This window comes from Periophthalmus magnuspinnatus, chromosome 17 (assembly GCF_009829125.3).
Source record: "Periophthalmus magnuspinnatus isolate fPerMag1 chromosome 17, fPerMag1.2.pri, whole genome shotgun sequence".
Taxonomy (NCBI): domain Eukaryota; kingdom Metazoa; phylum Chordata; class Actinopteri; order Gobiiformes; family Gobiidae; genus Periophthalmus; species Periophthalmus magnuspinnatus.
This window is the reverse complement of record NC_047142.1, coordinates 22493558-22510038: the sequence shown is the minus strand read 5'-3', so window position 1 is coordinate 22510038 and position 16481 is coordinate 22493558. Positions and strand designations below refer to the sequence as shown.

Here is a 16481-nt window from a genome sequence, read left to right as displayed (position 1 = left end):
GTCGACTCAGTGCACAGAAACCAACACTAAACAAAAGGCAATTAAAAAAAAACGTGTGGCACTTGTCAAGGCCAACAGCCTGCTAAAAGGATGGACACCGGAAAAGTGGCAGAAGGTGGATTTCTCAGATGAATCCTCAGTTGAATTACATCACAGCTGCCACAAATATTGCAGCGGACCTACTGGAGCCCGCATGGATCCAGAAAACAGTCAAGTTTGGTGGCGGAAAAATCATGGTCTGGGGTTACATCCAGTATGGGGGTGTGCGAGACATTTGCAGGGTGGAAGGCAATATCAATAGCCTAAAATATCAAGAAGTATTAGCTACCTCTTACATTCCCAACCATAAAAGGGGTCAAATTTTGCAGCAGGATGGTGCTCCATCGCATACTTCTATCTCTACATCAAAGTTCCTCAAGGCGAAGAAGATCAAGGTGCTCCAGGACGGGCCAGCCCAGTCACCAGACATGAACATCATTGAGCATGTCTGGGGTAGAATGGAAGAGGAAGCATGGAAGGCAAAACCAAAGAATATTGATGAACTCTGGGAGGCATGTAAGACAGCTTTCTTTGCTATTCCTGATGACTTCATCAACAAATTGTATAAATCATTGTCGAACCGCATGGATGCAGTCCTTCAAGCTCATGGAAGTCATACAAGATATTAAATATGGATCTCACAGCAACACTACTTAATTCACTGACGTTATGCAACATGTTTTTGTATTTGAAGTAAATTATTTGTTCAATTTCCTGTAGGCGACAAAACTTTTGTCTTGCCAAAATCTGACCTTTCTGTGTTCATTAAATGATCAATCTTTCTTCAGTGAAGCAAATTTATTTTAGTTTATTGAGCATAATTTGGGAGCTTTCATATGAGACATTTCTAAGACCAATCGATTAATTTAAAGTCAGGTTATAAGCTTTTGTTTCTACAAAATGGATAAGCGACAAGACTTTTGTCAGGGACTGTATAATGTCATACTGTGGAACATTCCAGATAAAGCAATAATATCTTTAGAGACAGGCAGGTGACCAACCCTCGACCAGAAAAGTTATATAGTGGTTTTATAATCGCATTTACAAGACAAAGTTACAACAAAAAGTTCAAATGTGAGTGGACATCTCCCTCAAATACAGAACGCGTATTATTATAATTTAACCTTTGACCTTGTTAGTCTCCTGATAGAATCCTGAAATATGTAGGCTCTGGATTAAAATGCTGGATGGTTTCAAGTGAAATGACAAAGAATGGACATGTTAGGAGAGTTCAACAAGAAAAAAATCTTATTGCTAACATCTGCTTCTAATCTTCAGACAGTTTTACAGGAAGAACACAGATCTGAAGCGAACTATAAATTTCAAAAATGGCATTTTGAAATGTCACAGGTATTTTTCTTTTGTTTAGGATAATTGGCGAACATTGGCTCCACCGGGAACCCTAGTTTTATCTTAGTGGGGAGTCACACAGTTAAACTAAGTACTATTGCGTCAAGTGCTTTTCAATTCATATGCCACAGCCTCTTCAGCGGCCTAAAACGACCTACACGTTTTACAATAACTCCTGGACGGCTGCACTATTGATAACCCCTGTCTAAAGAGTTGAAAATGCCTTGTGGTCCTTGGGAGTTTGTAAAGGGCATTCGCTGTTGTCAATGATTAAAACTGTGCAGTGGCATTCAGTGACTCTCTGTGATTTCTGGCCTGGTATGCAGCCTTCTGTGATAAATACTTGATGATAAAAGATTTGTGCTTCTGGCCATTGATCATCGCACCTGCAAAATGAATAGGTACTTACTAGTAGCTCAAGTCCTTAAAATATATTATACATAATTGATTGCGTTCTGTCTCACTTATTGCACTATATTGCATTTGCTACTGCCCAATTTAGTAATCGCAAATGTTGACCTAGTTTTGTTGAAGCTGGTAAAAATCTAGATTCCAAGAAAAGTTTGGAGATGGTGGAATCGAAACTAACGCAGTGCACTGTATCAAAGGTTGGCACTGCATTATGGAATTTGAGATTTTGTTACTGCCTTAAAAATAACCTTTCCTCCTGTGATATGATGTTGTACCTTGGAATTTTTGGGATCTTTGTTGTTTTTTTTGTTTTTTTTGATGATTGTTACTCTAAATCTATTAAAAGGTTTGCCTATTAATCAAGGTTAAAAACTGGTATAGAAATTAGATACTCAAATATTAGATACTCGAGTACTGATACAAAAAAAAAAAGTTACAGAATGCTCTTCATTTATATCAGAGCTAATATAAGACCACATAGTAATATTAAAGAAATTACTATTATGTTACTATTACAATTATTGTGGTATCAAAATCGGTATTGAGCCTTAGTATTGAAACTCGACTCTTTCTTTAGACCAGGGGTGTCTAAACTTTTCTCATTAAGGGCCACATATAAAAACACAGACAAAGTTGAGGGCCAATTGAGGGCCATAGACTGGTCGCGAATACAGTGAATATTTCAAATCTGCGTTATTATTACAAGTTAGACTGAACCACTAGACCTTTATTCATTCATTAAAGTAGATTTTCAGAAATCTACAGTAAAAAGTATTGTTTAAAGTAATATGGGCCAATTCACCTGGAAGCTTGAGGGCCAAGAAAAATTGGTCTGAGGGCCGCATTTGGTCCCCGGGCCACAGTTTGGGCATGCCTGATTTAGACAATAGATAATTCCTTTCCTCATTTTCAACATTAAATAACAGTACTTTCTTTTATATTCTCATGTGGCCTTATATCTGTGTAATCCCTCAGTGGTTCAGGTAGGTTCCATAGTGGTCCATGGACGTACACTAGTCTGTGTGTCTTATACTTGTTACAGCTCAAAATAATTCTAAAGCTTTTCGGGAAAGATTTTTTTTTTTTTAGTATTGATACCTGCTCAAATAAGTTTCAATACTAATTTTCTGATTTTCACTATTTTTGACAACCCTACTCTTTATAGTAAACACTTGAACGTGTATGTCCTGCTGCTTTCTCCAGGCTCTGGTTTATCTGACTCACCTCTGGTATTGCTGGAGAGCCTCTTGCGCTGGCTGGTGGATGTGTTGTGTGGCAGCAGAGTGTTCTGTTGGTGATTACTGTCGATTGGACTCGTGGCAATGATGTTGTCCTTGTATTTGTTCATCAGAGCCAGCTTCGTGTTATCACTCACTGCAAAAGATACACAATCATCGTACAAAGTACAAAGAACAAGGTGGGCTATTGCAACACAGAAATACAGTACAATTTAGCAAAGAAAATTAGCAGCTTGTGGAGGAGTAATTAGCTACAAATGTAATTAAACTGTAACAAAAGGAACATTATCACAGTAAAAGTAACTCGAGGACAGTTAGAGACCAATGAAGGTCTACATGAAAATAAGCTATTATGAGTCAGACTTTGTGATCATTTAAGCACGCAGGCCTTTTTTGGACAAATCCTTGGAAGGGAAAAGTACATATAAATTGAGGGTTTACCAGGCCTGCTGTTAAATAATTATAACACTACTATACTACTACCGTCCTTAGTATTATATAACATTAGGAATAAGGGCATTATAGTCAAACACAACCATTTCAATTCCGCTCCGACCAAAAATACTAAATTAAAAAAGAAAATTGCTTTTTAAACTTTGGGGGTACCTTCTAGGACCAATTAATGGTAGAAACAAAACATGTCAATTTTACATTGTTTTTAGTAGGAAAAAGTCCAGTCGTCCTGCACTGCTCCATGTGCCAGTTGCAATGGGAGGCATCAGCAGATGTGTCAGAATAAATCAATTATTGAGGTAAAAATGCAAATTCTGTCTCAGAAAGCCAATAAATAACATTTCCAAATAATTAATGTTACAGTTTGACTCATAATAAGGCTGGTTTGGATTTGTGTAAAATGTGTAATACGGAAATGTACTTAAACATAATTAAATTATAATATTGTTCATTCTCAAATGTTCATAATTTCATTCTTACGCTGGCAGAGTGACATGTACGTGTGCATGGTACATGACAATGGTGCTAAAGCTAATACTAGCAAAATGGTCACCAGCACACAATGTATGTGGGCGGGGGCGGGGTACCTAAAACTGTAGTAGTTATTATTTAAATGACTGGTTTACCCAAAAACACGAGTTTTAAGCCTGGGAAAGCAACTTTTAATGGAAAAACAAGAATAGGAATGAGACATTTTTAAAAACAATTAATTTAAATAGTTTTCTGCACATTTGACTTCAATTACCTTGATGATAGTAAAGAGAAGACTAAAACCCATGGCATGTATGGATTCAGATGTTTTTTTTCTTCTTTTTTGCTTTCCATTGACATACAAGTTGTGTATATACAGATGAATTAGAGATTAGATTGACAAAAAAAACTACAATCTGATAATGTGCCTCAGTTTTTTTGAGGACATATTTGCTCTTTGATTGATCTGTGGTCATTAAATATGAAAAATGATTTAGCTGGCTGTTCTGCTGAGTTTCCTCTGATTATATAGATACATGGTGTGTTGGTGTTTCTATTATTTTTTATGGCCGTGGTCGGAGTGGCAGTGGGCGAATCTGGGCCCAAGGGACTAATAAAGTTCCATCTGTGGGTTGGTCAGTCACAAATAGACAGTACGATAAATAATGGCAATTCTCAAAAACTCTAGCTCCGATGCCAGATAAGTTCTTTTCACCTACAAACTCAAATAAAAATATTTAGTAGGCTGGAGCAGGGGATCGACATATACTATATCTGTCTTGGTTTTTCTTGTATGTTTTTAAAGGCCATCATCTAAGGAACTGCAATGGCAACAACTGAAACTTTCTGTAAACACACTTCTTCTTATTATTATTATTACTTATTTTTTTCATTCCAATCCTATTTGCTTCCTTTATATATATTATAGTATAGTAATATTTTGAATTATAAAGAGTTGCAGCTATTCATTTATAGGTAATTCATTTTATTTTTTTAAATAATTTTTTTCCCCAGAAGATATCTACAAAATGTCTGCTAACAAATATGAACAAATAACTATGACTCATTCTGGTATGTGCTGGTCAAACATAATAACATGTTTTTTTTTTCCTTTTTTTCATTAAAATACCTGATAGGCTGTGCCAAACAAATAAACAATGTATGATGAGCTTCCCATCTGTAGGAGAGGTCCCTGGAATCACAAGTGACATCTTGCTGGTTTAATACAAATTACTGATGACCTCTGCAGTGTTTGTGTGTATGAATATTCTATGCATAGCTCAGCGCTTGCATCCTCCATTTTTTCCAGTCCATTGCACTAACAGCTCTCTTCTATCTTAAATGCATAATGCCTGGAATTACTGCTCCGTGAGGCGGGGCTGTCGGGCTTTTTAGAGGAGCACCGAGTGAGCGCTCTGTCATCATAAAGGATCTCACAATAATGCACAGCCAAGAAGCGTCCCTTATTCATATTCAGAGGGCCACATGCTTCAAAACAACTTCACTTCACAGATTCAATCCCAACAGGACAACGCTAAACTCCACCATAACTTAATTATTTACTACTATACAACTACTATAAAATGCTTGGCAGATGGGAAAGCCCTTTAATTATTGTGTGTTAGCAAACCCACAGGTGTAAAACACAGTCTAATTATGGTGATATATAAAAAAAAAAAAAAAAAAAAAAAAAAAAAGTATTAACGTAATCTGATTATCCTCGTTGCCATGACGGCAATTATTTAGAGACATGACACAAAGATCCAGTTGTCATGTTGTTGTGTCGGTAATTGTATCACTATTTATCAACTTAATTTTTTTATGTGTAGAATGTCATTAATATTAAATTGCTTCTATTCCAGTTGGTCCCAGATGATGAGTCTCAACCTCATAATAGCGGAGATGTTATTGCTTTGGCTTATCTGTCTCCATGGAAACAAGCAGGTAACTCCACCAGGCCAAAGTCATCCCACTTACAGTAAGCATGGATATTTTTCTGCGTATGTTTTTAGCAGATGAGCTGGTTGCGAACACCTTCCTAAAACGTTACGCGGTCTATCTTTAAGAGTAATTTAAAGGTATTGTAAGTACATGTGCACAGTTGTAGTAGAAGTATTGATGATCTGTGATTGCGTACGTGTTCTAATCCATATGATGAAGTGATAAAGGTCGACAAGAAACATACTTCAACCACAAATAAATCCTGTCATATCGCTCTGATTGTGACCTAGAGTTAGCTTGTTCTTTCTTCTCTTACCTCCTTGAACATGAGCTCTTACCAGGTGTGAGGTCCATGTTGTTCTTGTCGTTGCAGCCCTGCAGTGAGTCCAGGGTGCGAGTCACCTGACTGGAGAACTCCTCCCCTCCGTTCATACACTCTCTCTGCAGGTGGTGCCTCAGGTCAGTGATGTCATACTCATACCTGCGACACAGCATCAGACAATCACAGTGACAGCATGTGGAGCCCAAGGACACAAATGCTCTTGGGGTACATGGAATGATTTCAGATTTAAAAGAAAGATAGAACTGAATAGTATTTGAATTTAAAATGTTAGGAATATATTTTAATGTTTATGTAGGATAATATTGACAGAAATATCATTAACAAGAAGACAGACAGAATCATTGTTATTGTCTATAATAGACATAAATAAACAAATATTAAATTAATAATAATAATAATAATAATAATAATAATAATAATAATAATAATAATAATAATAATAATAAAAAATAAGAAGAATAAGAAGAAAAATAATAATAAACACCGTTACACAATATAGGGGGTATTCAGGAGTGCGAAATGATGCTTTGGCAGTATGCAAAACAAAAAAGGTTGAGAACTATTGGTGTAGCACATAAATACCCACCGAACATTGATAGAATGATTCCCCCTGTCATCACTACAACTATTACTGTGTCATAGGGCAAGACATTCATAGTAGGAAGCAGAAGACATAGTGTGCCACAACCAGTGTAACTAATTAATAAATCAGGGCTGGACAATATGGTGGTAACAAAGTGTGTAAACTCTCAGACTAAGCATGTCTCTAAAAGCCAATCATTTTAGTTACCTTATTTGGCAGGGAGGGGCCACAGGCCAAAGCTCTTATTAGTAATTCAGATTAAAGTGTGTGCTGCTGGTCAAATGTCTATAATATCTGTTGTATTCATGTTTAAGCATATTCTACTGTTGACTCCTTATGATCAGAGGAGAAAAATGTGCAGTGTTATATTGCATGGTGTGTTTTTGTGTCAGTGTACATTGAACCCTACTTGTATCCATCCAGTATGGGGGTCTCCCTAATGCTTAGAGTCCCGCTGGAGTTGGGCCCCTGTCCTCTGGAGTTTCGGAGGCTCTCACGGGCCTGTCCCCCCATCAGCACAGATGGGATGTAGTGGATCTCATTAGCCGCTTCTGCACTAGCACTCTTCTGGGGCTGTGGGATGCGGCGACGTTTACACCAGCGCCTCCTAGTGTACAGGATGAGGACTAGGCACAGCACGGAGAGCAGAAGGGCGATCATCCCACCCTAAGGAGACAACGGAAACAACACAGTTAGAATAGAGCAACAATGCGCACACCTTAGATTATTATTATTTATGTTAATGACAGATGCATTAAGTCTTGGATATGCTAACTGCTTGTTATCATCACTAGCATTAATAAATAGTGGTGTTTTATTGTTAAAAAAAAACACTGAAAGCTGTATTATTTCTGTCCACTTCTCCACAAATCTGATCTGTAATTTAGGCCAGTTTAAATATAAAGTCATACTGCACTTTCTCTGTATCAGTGTTGGTTCTACTTTATGCTTAGTGTTTCCTTACCATTGCTGTATTCTTGTTCTTACCATTGTTGGTATGTTTTTCTTTCTGTTGCAATTTATAAATACTTCATGTCATTTATAGTAACACCGTACATCTAAATTATTGTCAGTGACCTTTTGTTGGATTTACTGTCATGAATTGAAAGAGTCTATGTGTATGAATATGTGTGCATGTATGTATATGTGTATAGGTATATATATATTCTTTTTTTTCTTTTTTCAACTGAATAGGAAGTTTAAACAAAGCATTTAATTTATGTTCTAATGGAAGACAGGGGTGGGACTCAAGTTTTCTTCCTCCTACTCTTTTTCGAGCTTGTACAGGAACAAATCTGTGACATGTGTTTTGGATGTGCCTGATACGTGTGCTGGAAAGGAATAAATAAATGAAAAATGACATGAACTTGGCCTGTGTGTCATCATTTGCTTAAAAATTTTATGCCATGCTGTGGAACATTTTAATCTAAACACCAACATCTTGATGGAGGCAAGTAAGTTTCCACCAGAAGTTTCACAATGAACCTTCATTACTTTTTACATTTTATTAATTATTGGTAAAAACAGTTGCCAAGTAGAATGGATTTGTGTTGAGATGCCAAAAGTTAAAGTAAAAATAAAAGGCAGGTTACAAATGCTCTTTAGCCAATAACACCCACATTGTTTAAACGCAGCTCTCATTTTACTCTACCCAGCGCAGTCCGTTCACCTTCAGGGGTCGGCCATTAAAACTTTCAGCTTTTCAACTCAACACATTCTATCTCTAATGAAGTCTGCACTACTTCACTTTTAGGAGTTTGAACTCGTTGTGACTAAAGCTGGAATAATTTTGCTAAATAATTGTGCAGAATGAAAGTAATCACAGTGCATGATGAAAAGGACATCATTTTCAAAGAGTGTTTGTAAAAGTCTCATCATTTACTCCTCGATAAACACATTTGTGGGGATTAAGTGAAGTTGTGCACTGATTTCCAAATAATTGTGATTTGACAAGTTTTTGTTTTTGTGTAAATATGGCAATTTATGACACAACGTAGTACTGCTTCAAATTATTTGCTCCTTAAGATTCGATTAAGACACAAAATAGGTATATATTTTGTGTCAATTTCGTTGATGTTAAGGGGCCCCAACCACCGGACTGGGGCCCAAAACCGTACTGCAGGCCATCTGGTATCAGAACCCAAAGGAAAATATTATGTATTTTTAAAAGGAGCTTTTTAGTCTACTACCATATGCATGTGTTTTACTCTGAAAACCTTGTAAACAGCAAACGTGATATTTTAATAATACATAATATATTTTTTTAAACTATGGCTATAACTATAAACTATCTTAGTGCCATATGAACCATCTCACACTCTAGTGACCTCAAAGGTTTTTATTCTGCACTTTTCTCTTTTATGATGACTATTTATGTTTGAATTAGTTTGAGTTGTGATTGTAATGACTTTCTTATTCTGTAAAGCACTTTGAATTACTTTGTGTAGGAGTTTTTCGCATTTTATGTTCATTACCGGTCCTTAGAAGGAAAAATCTTGGGGACCGCTGTTGTATGTAATCTGTAATCTGTAATACCTTTTGTAATAAAATTTTAAAAAGCTCCAGATGTCAGTCATTTCCAGTTAAATCCAAACTGTAACAACAAATGAAATTCCTTTTGTTTCATCCAGTGCTGTTTTATAGAGGTTGACTGGGTTAGGTCACACAGCCACTTTAATTTGCCTCAATCCTCTGTCATTTTAAGTATTTATGTGTCAGTTTTGGGTGTTGGAGGGCTACACACTCGCAGCTGTAGAGAACAGGCAGCAGACAGACAGATGTGGGTCACGCACTTTAGCAGCCGGAGGACAACAAAGACACAAAAAAGACCAAAAAAGAGTGCGAATCAGACAATGTGTCCCAGCACATGTGGCTAGATATGACAGGGAGGCAAAGGCACGCAGCAATGGAGACATATAGAGAGAGGCAGCCTTTGTCAGCGGGAATATCACCAAATACATGCTAGTTTACCAGGCAGATTTGTGTTTTATGACCATTTGAATTTGTGAGTCACTTCAAAAACAACAGGAAATGGAAGATGACACGGAGAGATAAAGGATTTCGAAAGGATACATGTTGTTCTTACCCTTATGTATGATTTGCTTTTGATTCACACAAACACGGACTTCAATACTACAATATAGAACTACAACAAAAACTACAGTACAGTAACAGATTTTGGAGATGATCTTACGTTGTCAAGGCACTGTGGCTCTTTTATCACTTAATAATAATGCATTTTTACCACCCTTGTGTCATTGTCTGGGATCTTGCTTAATTGTTGTACTGGCAGACAACCATCACGTCTCACATTAATTCATTTTGTATAACCAGTACTGCATGCATATCCTCGGGGACGTTACTGTATATTGTAACAAAAACGTGAAAACTCTACATAAGCCTGTCACGACAATCACTATATGGACGTGTCTTTTAATGATACCGTCTACTTAAACATTTGTCAACTGGGATTATCCTGTTTTAAAGTTAAAGCGTCACAGCCATAAAGTAGTTTCAGTATTTTCGTTTACTGCAGTATATCTCTGTGTGCATTGTACTTCAAAATTTGTTATTGTGACAAGCCTAACTCTACAGAAAGATACATTAAATTATGCTATATACACTCACCAGCCACTAAAAACTGAATCCACCTTACTCCACTACGCCCACTTGTACTTTTGACCCATACGATTAGTACTTCTAGGTAAATATAAATCCCATTAATTACAATGGAGAAAAAAAAAAGTTCTGTTTACAGATTACGGATCTCCATTAGCACTCTTATATGTTCTTCCTATAAATAACAATGTACCGGTATATAATTTGTACAAAATGATATGGAAAGGTGGTATCCATGGCAACTTCTAGATTAAGGTCAGTCCTTTCTTTCTTCTCAGAATAGAAGATCATTTTATGTTAAAAGCATTATAGAAAATGTTTTATAGGAAATTACATGCTTTACAGTTACAATTAGACCTGAGCTCCCTCCAGCCATGAGCGCCTGTGCGAGTTTGCCATGCACTTCAACTGACAATAACACAATTTCACCCCTATTTCCCTCTCCTATCAGTGACGCAGAGAGGAACTTGCTGTGGAAAAAAAAACAACAAATTGTTACAAAGGGATAAAACGCAATTGTTCATTCACAACACAAGAATTTCAAATGGAGGAGAAAAAAACAGGGTGCATCTTTTCATTCAAAAATATGGGCCGATGAGCAACGGAGATGAAATGAGAAATGGATTTTAATCATTACATACACAATCCCTTTTCAGAGTGTGTGAACAAAAAATAGGCTTTCATAGGCTCCCATTTAAATTAGCAGAAAATAAAGAGGCATTTGCATAACGTGTTTGCTTCATCTGCATAGTCAAGGGCATAAAGCAATAGAACTATGATAAAGACCAATTATAGTGTTAATCTGCATTCACACTGGTCAATGGGGAGAACAAACTCATTATGTTTGGAAAATATGAGTTTCAACAGTTTCAAAGTCAACAAGAAAATAACTTTATTATTACTGCTTTCTCCTTGACTGATTAAAAAAATGCAATAATAAACAATGATATATTTGGGGTTTAAGACTCTCTCTCTCAAATATGATTTTAAACAATTTGTGATAAACTTTGACTCCGCCCAAAAACAAGAGAGGTCGGGATTGTGTCGTCATATCTCATAATACCTCAAAAGTATGGGATTATCAGTGACATAACAGTAAATCAGGTTGTTCCATAGCTTTTATTTCCTTTTTTCTATTGTGTCAGCATAAAAAAACACGGCTGATGTTATTTTATTTATTTATTTATTTATTTGCACGCTGCAGTCCCGGGGCCACTGCTCCAGATTTGATCTCCCTTCATTGCTCCGTTCAATTCCGGCCACAATCTATAGAGTTATCGCTCACGTCGGATCCAATGACACCTCACTGGAGCACTCTGAGATAACAAAAAAAAAACAATTCAATTAACTTTTTCGTCTGTTGCATTCCCCGAGACTAAATGTCTTCGTTTCAGGCCCCCTCCCCAGTATGAATTGTGGGTTTTGCCGCCTCAGCAAAATTTCAGCACTCAATAATTGGCTCCCCTCAGCATGCGGGTCATCCAATGTGCTTTTCATTGATAACTTTAACTTGTTTTGGAAGCACTCCTCACTGCTTTGGCCCGACGGCTTGCATCTTAATAAGCAGGGAAACAGCGTCTTGACAGCCAGCTTGAGGGACGCGGTGCGGTCTGCCACGTGAATGACTGTTTACACTAGACGCCCTTCGCCCTCTACTCTCTCACCAGTACCTGCAACAACATGTACCATTCCTGATAGCGCTCCCTGTTGGCCTAGCGTAGCAAGCGTTCCTACTGTGACAATTAACCGTGATAGATTTCCATGGCCAATTTATACCCCGGCGAGAGGCTTTGTGCATAGTAATTTGATGCCACTAGGGCGCAGCACATGTACAGCAAAAGATAAGCCAATTAAGATGGTCTTGTTAATGTTTGTTCCATTGCCAACATATTTTTTTTTTATGACTTCTTCATTCCTGGCAGAGATGTGATCCATATATGTCCTTAAATGAATGATGTTGTCCAGACTGTTTGCTTCATATGTGCACCTCAAACGTCAGGCTGTATTTCATCGGGACAGCAGAACAAATGCAGAAATAATTATGGAAATTTCACTTAATTTGAACTTTTAGTCTTAAAATTGGATTCCTCCTTTTTATTATGCTTTAACCTCCCCCCTGGTCCAAATGCCATGTTTTATTTTACCAGAATTCAGTGATTTTTTAAACCTCTTATTAAACTTGGGAAAAAAATATATCCTCCTTGGACATTTTAATATGCCCATCAATGATTCATGTAACAAACTTGCAAAGCATTTTTATAAATCTTACTGTATCCTTAAACTTTTGCCTGCAAGTTTATGGCCCCGCACATATTACGGGTAACACTGTAGATCATATCGTCTCCCATGGGCTCACTATAGATATGGTAGGATCTGAAGAGTTATGTGTGACAGATCACAACAGTATCCTCTTCGATATATCCCATAAACCTGAAATCACAGTTGTTAAGCAGGTTAAATGTTCTTACACTTAATGACTGAACAGTAGGGGTTTGCAAAAATATCAAAATATTGATATATTGTATCATTTCATTTAATGATACAGTATTGATATCATTTTCTGCTGTATTAATATATCGCCAAGAGTATTTTCTTTTTTTGATATTTTACCAAACTATTCTGTCACAATGCTACATTTGTGTGGCTTGTTTAGAAGAAAAAAACTCATTTATGCAGAACATTTGACATTTGATTGACTGTTTTGATGATTAAAAAAGGTTTATTTCATATTAACTTTGGTTTAATAAAGACTTTTAGTATCACAGCTGTGATTTAGTAAATATGTTGTGATCCTTTAGAGATGAGTAATACTGGCCAATGTAACAGTCTGATGTATTTTTCTAGTTGGTAAAATGCACAAAACAAAATGCACTGTTATGTTAATCCATCTTCAATAAATGAAAGCTAAATAAAAAATGAAATACAATTAATAGTTCTTTTTTGTGAAAATGGGTTGATCCTGAAAAGCCTTTCTTTTTCACTCAATCATATCAAATCGATTTGAAGTATATCGTATCATATTGTATCGAATCGACAGTGCACTGTATCAACATACATATCATATCACGGCCTATGTATCGAGGTATGTATCATATCAGTAACTTCTTAATGATACCCAGCCCTATTCAACAGCTGCTATATTTTGTTCAGATTTTAGTAAGAATTTGATGTTTTTTTCTGGAGATGCCCAGGATGTAAATTCCATTGTTTCAACCTTCAACTCTCACTGTTCTGTTGCTTTTGATAATATTGCACCTCTGAAACAGTGACATCTATTAGACCCGATGCTCAGGACCTCAGAGGTAAATGTAAACACGCTGATCGCTACTTAAAATCCACCAAGCTCCTAGTCCATCACCTCCATTTTAAAGAGCTCTTATTTAATCTTAATACGGCAACTGAAGAAGCTCAAGCGGCCTCTTTCATAGATCTTATTAGTGCAAATAAGCAAAATCCCAGAGTTGTTTTTGACTCCATAAATGGCCTTGTCCTCCCAAATGCCATCCCTGTTCTGATCTTCTGAAAACTGTTTATGAAGAATGCAAAAAAGGTTTCACAAAGTAGCAGGTGTGAGGGCTAATATCTCACCAAATTTGGTCACCTACATAGATCCCCCCCACACATCAACCTATTCTTGAGTAATTTACAAGCATATCCCTGAATAACTTAGATGAGCTTGTCACATGTATGAAGACCTCATCTTGCCCTAATGATATTTGCCAGCTATCTTCTTGAAAAGACACTATTTCACATCATCAACTGCTTCCTGGTCCTTGGCTGCTTCCCCACGCATTACAAGCACTCTATTGTTCATCCTCTACCAAAAAATGCACTCTTGATCCTTTTGTACCTTGCAATTACAGACCAATTTCAAAATAGCCTTTCATCTCAAAAAAAATTTAGCAAAGGCTGTTGCCAATCAAATGATCCCTGTTCTCAGCAGACATCAGATTTTTGTCAAATTTCAATCTTTGAAGTGACACAGAAGTGCACAGTGACATCCAAATGGCCTCTGATAGTGGTCTAAGTACAGTCCTTGTGTTGTTAGAGCTCAGTGTGGCTTTCGACCCTGGACCACTGCAGGTTAGAAAAACGTGTGGAAATCTCTGGTAGTGCCTTGGGTTGGTTCTCCTCTTATTTGTCAGGGAGATTTTCTATGTCAACATGCTTTTATGTCAACATCACCCCAGTGTCCTGCAGTGTTCCCCAAAGGTCAGTGCTAGGACCAATTTTGTTTGCCCCGTCCTTGCCTCCACTCGGTGAAATAACAGGCAAATTTAAGGGAATGTCTTACCGTATGTACACAGATGACACTCAGTTGTAGTATTACTTTGACCCTGAAGACACTTAACATTTCAAAACCTTGCTTGACTGTCGTGACTCACAAACAACCTCCTTCAACTCAGTGCAACTAAAACAGAGGTTCTCCAAGATTTTCAAAAGCATCGGGACCTTAAATTCTAACGTTCATGTCTCCTTAAGAAATCTTGGAATCATTTTTGATCAGGCCCCTGAATTTTTGTCCAGCACATGCTTCTTCCACCTCAAAAACATATCCAAACTCAGACCTATACTGCCCCGTTCAGAACTCGTGTTTTGTCACACCTTGATTACATTAACTCAACCCTTCTTCAGTCTCAATAACACACAATTAGATCATCTTCAGCTAATACACAACGCTGAAACGAGGCTACTGACTAGAATCCCCCGATACTGCCACATCACTTCTGTGCTTCTGTTCTCTCCACAGAATCAATTTCAAAATCCTGGTCACAGTCTACACAGCTCATAACGGACCGGCCCCACGTTACCCGTCTGACCTTCTCCACAGGCATGTGCCAGGTCATAGTCTCAGGTCTGGGGAGTAGCAGCTGTTAAATGTTCCACAGACAGGGTTCAAAACAAGGGGTGACCGAGCAATCGAATCTGTTGCACCTAAATTATGGAACGCACTCCCCCTTGATCTTAAAACAGCAAGATCTGTCGAGTCAGTTAAAAGTACTTTGAAGATTCACCTGTATAGTTTTTTCTTTGCTGAGCTGGTGTTTCGCAGTGGTGTTTTCTTTGTTTGTTTGTTTTTTTTGGACTGTGTGTTTTATCTTTTGATTAATATTATTATTATTATTTTTGACTGTATTGTATTTTATAGTCTTTCCTGCTTTTTATCTTTTTATTAATTATATATATATATATTATTTTTTATTTTTGACTGTATTGCATTTTTATAATCTTTCCTGCATTTTATCTTTTTATTAATCAGATTTTTATTTTTTATTTGTTTTACTATATTGTATTTTATATCTGCATTTTATCTTTTTATTGATATGATTTTATTTATTTTTTGGACTGTATTGTATTTTATATTTTTTTCTTCATTTTATCTTTTTATTAATGTTTTTTTTTTTTTTTTTTTTCCTGTTAAGCACCTTGTGAGTTGTTCTCTGTGAAAGGTGCTCTATAAATACATACTTCCTTACTTTTTTTTTTTTTTCAATCTAATCTCTGCATCATTATGAAGTAAACTGTAATCCTGTTACACACTGGACATTATGTGCTCATGAACAGCAAAGAATTTGTTACTACTATGTGGCTACATCCTGTTCTCTCAGCCAGACCATTTCTCACTTATTATATCCCAAATGGAAAAAAATAGATCCTTACTTGTACTTTCCCATACTTTTTTTCCGACACATCAAAAAACTAAACACAGCTATAATCTTTCTTGCCTTCCGCTCTGAACTTGAAATGTCAAATGTCAGACACTTCAAATGTCTCTCTATCAGATTTGAGCCGGTGACAAATGTAATCCAAAGCCATCACTGTGCATTAGCGCCATGCATTCAGACAGCTAACACAGACGCTATGGAAAAAGCTGTTTAATGTCCAGCATTAGACCAATCAAAGTGCTTAAGTGGACTGTGTCATATCATAAAGCCAATAAAACCAAACCACACAGAGGAGCGTGCCAGTGCTGCTGCTCTGTAATCCACTTACTAACGGGCGGCCATGATGGTCTAATGGCACCGCTCTAGCC

The 16481-nt window shown here is 36.9% G+C and overlaps 1 protein-coding gene across 4 annotated transcripts in view; it reads right to left on the bottom strand.

Moving 5' to 3' along the window:
• astn1 (astrotactin 1) overlaps positions 1–16481 on the bottom strand; it is a 346588-nt gene that overhangs the window by 251715 nt on the left and 78392 nt on the right. For all 4 annotated transcript variants that reach the window (XM_033982710.2, XM_033982711.2, XM_033982712.2 and 1 more), the window contains exons 3-5: positions 7239–7495; positions 6242–6384; positions 3025–3174 (exon numbers count right to left, since the gene is read on the bottom strand). In XM_033982710.2, coding sequence (XP_033838601.1) covers positions 3025–3174; positions 6242–6384; positions 7239–7495 — 550 coding nt within the window. The remainder of the gene's footprint in view (positions 1–3024; positions 3175–6241; positions 6385–7238; positions 7496–16481) is intronic.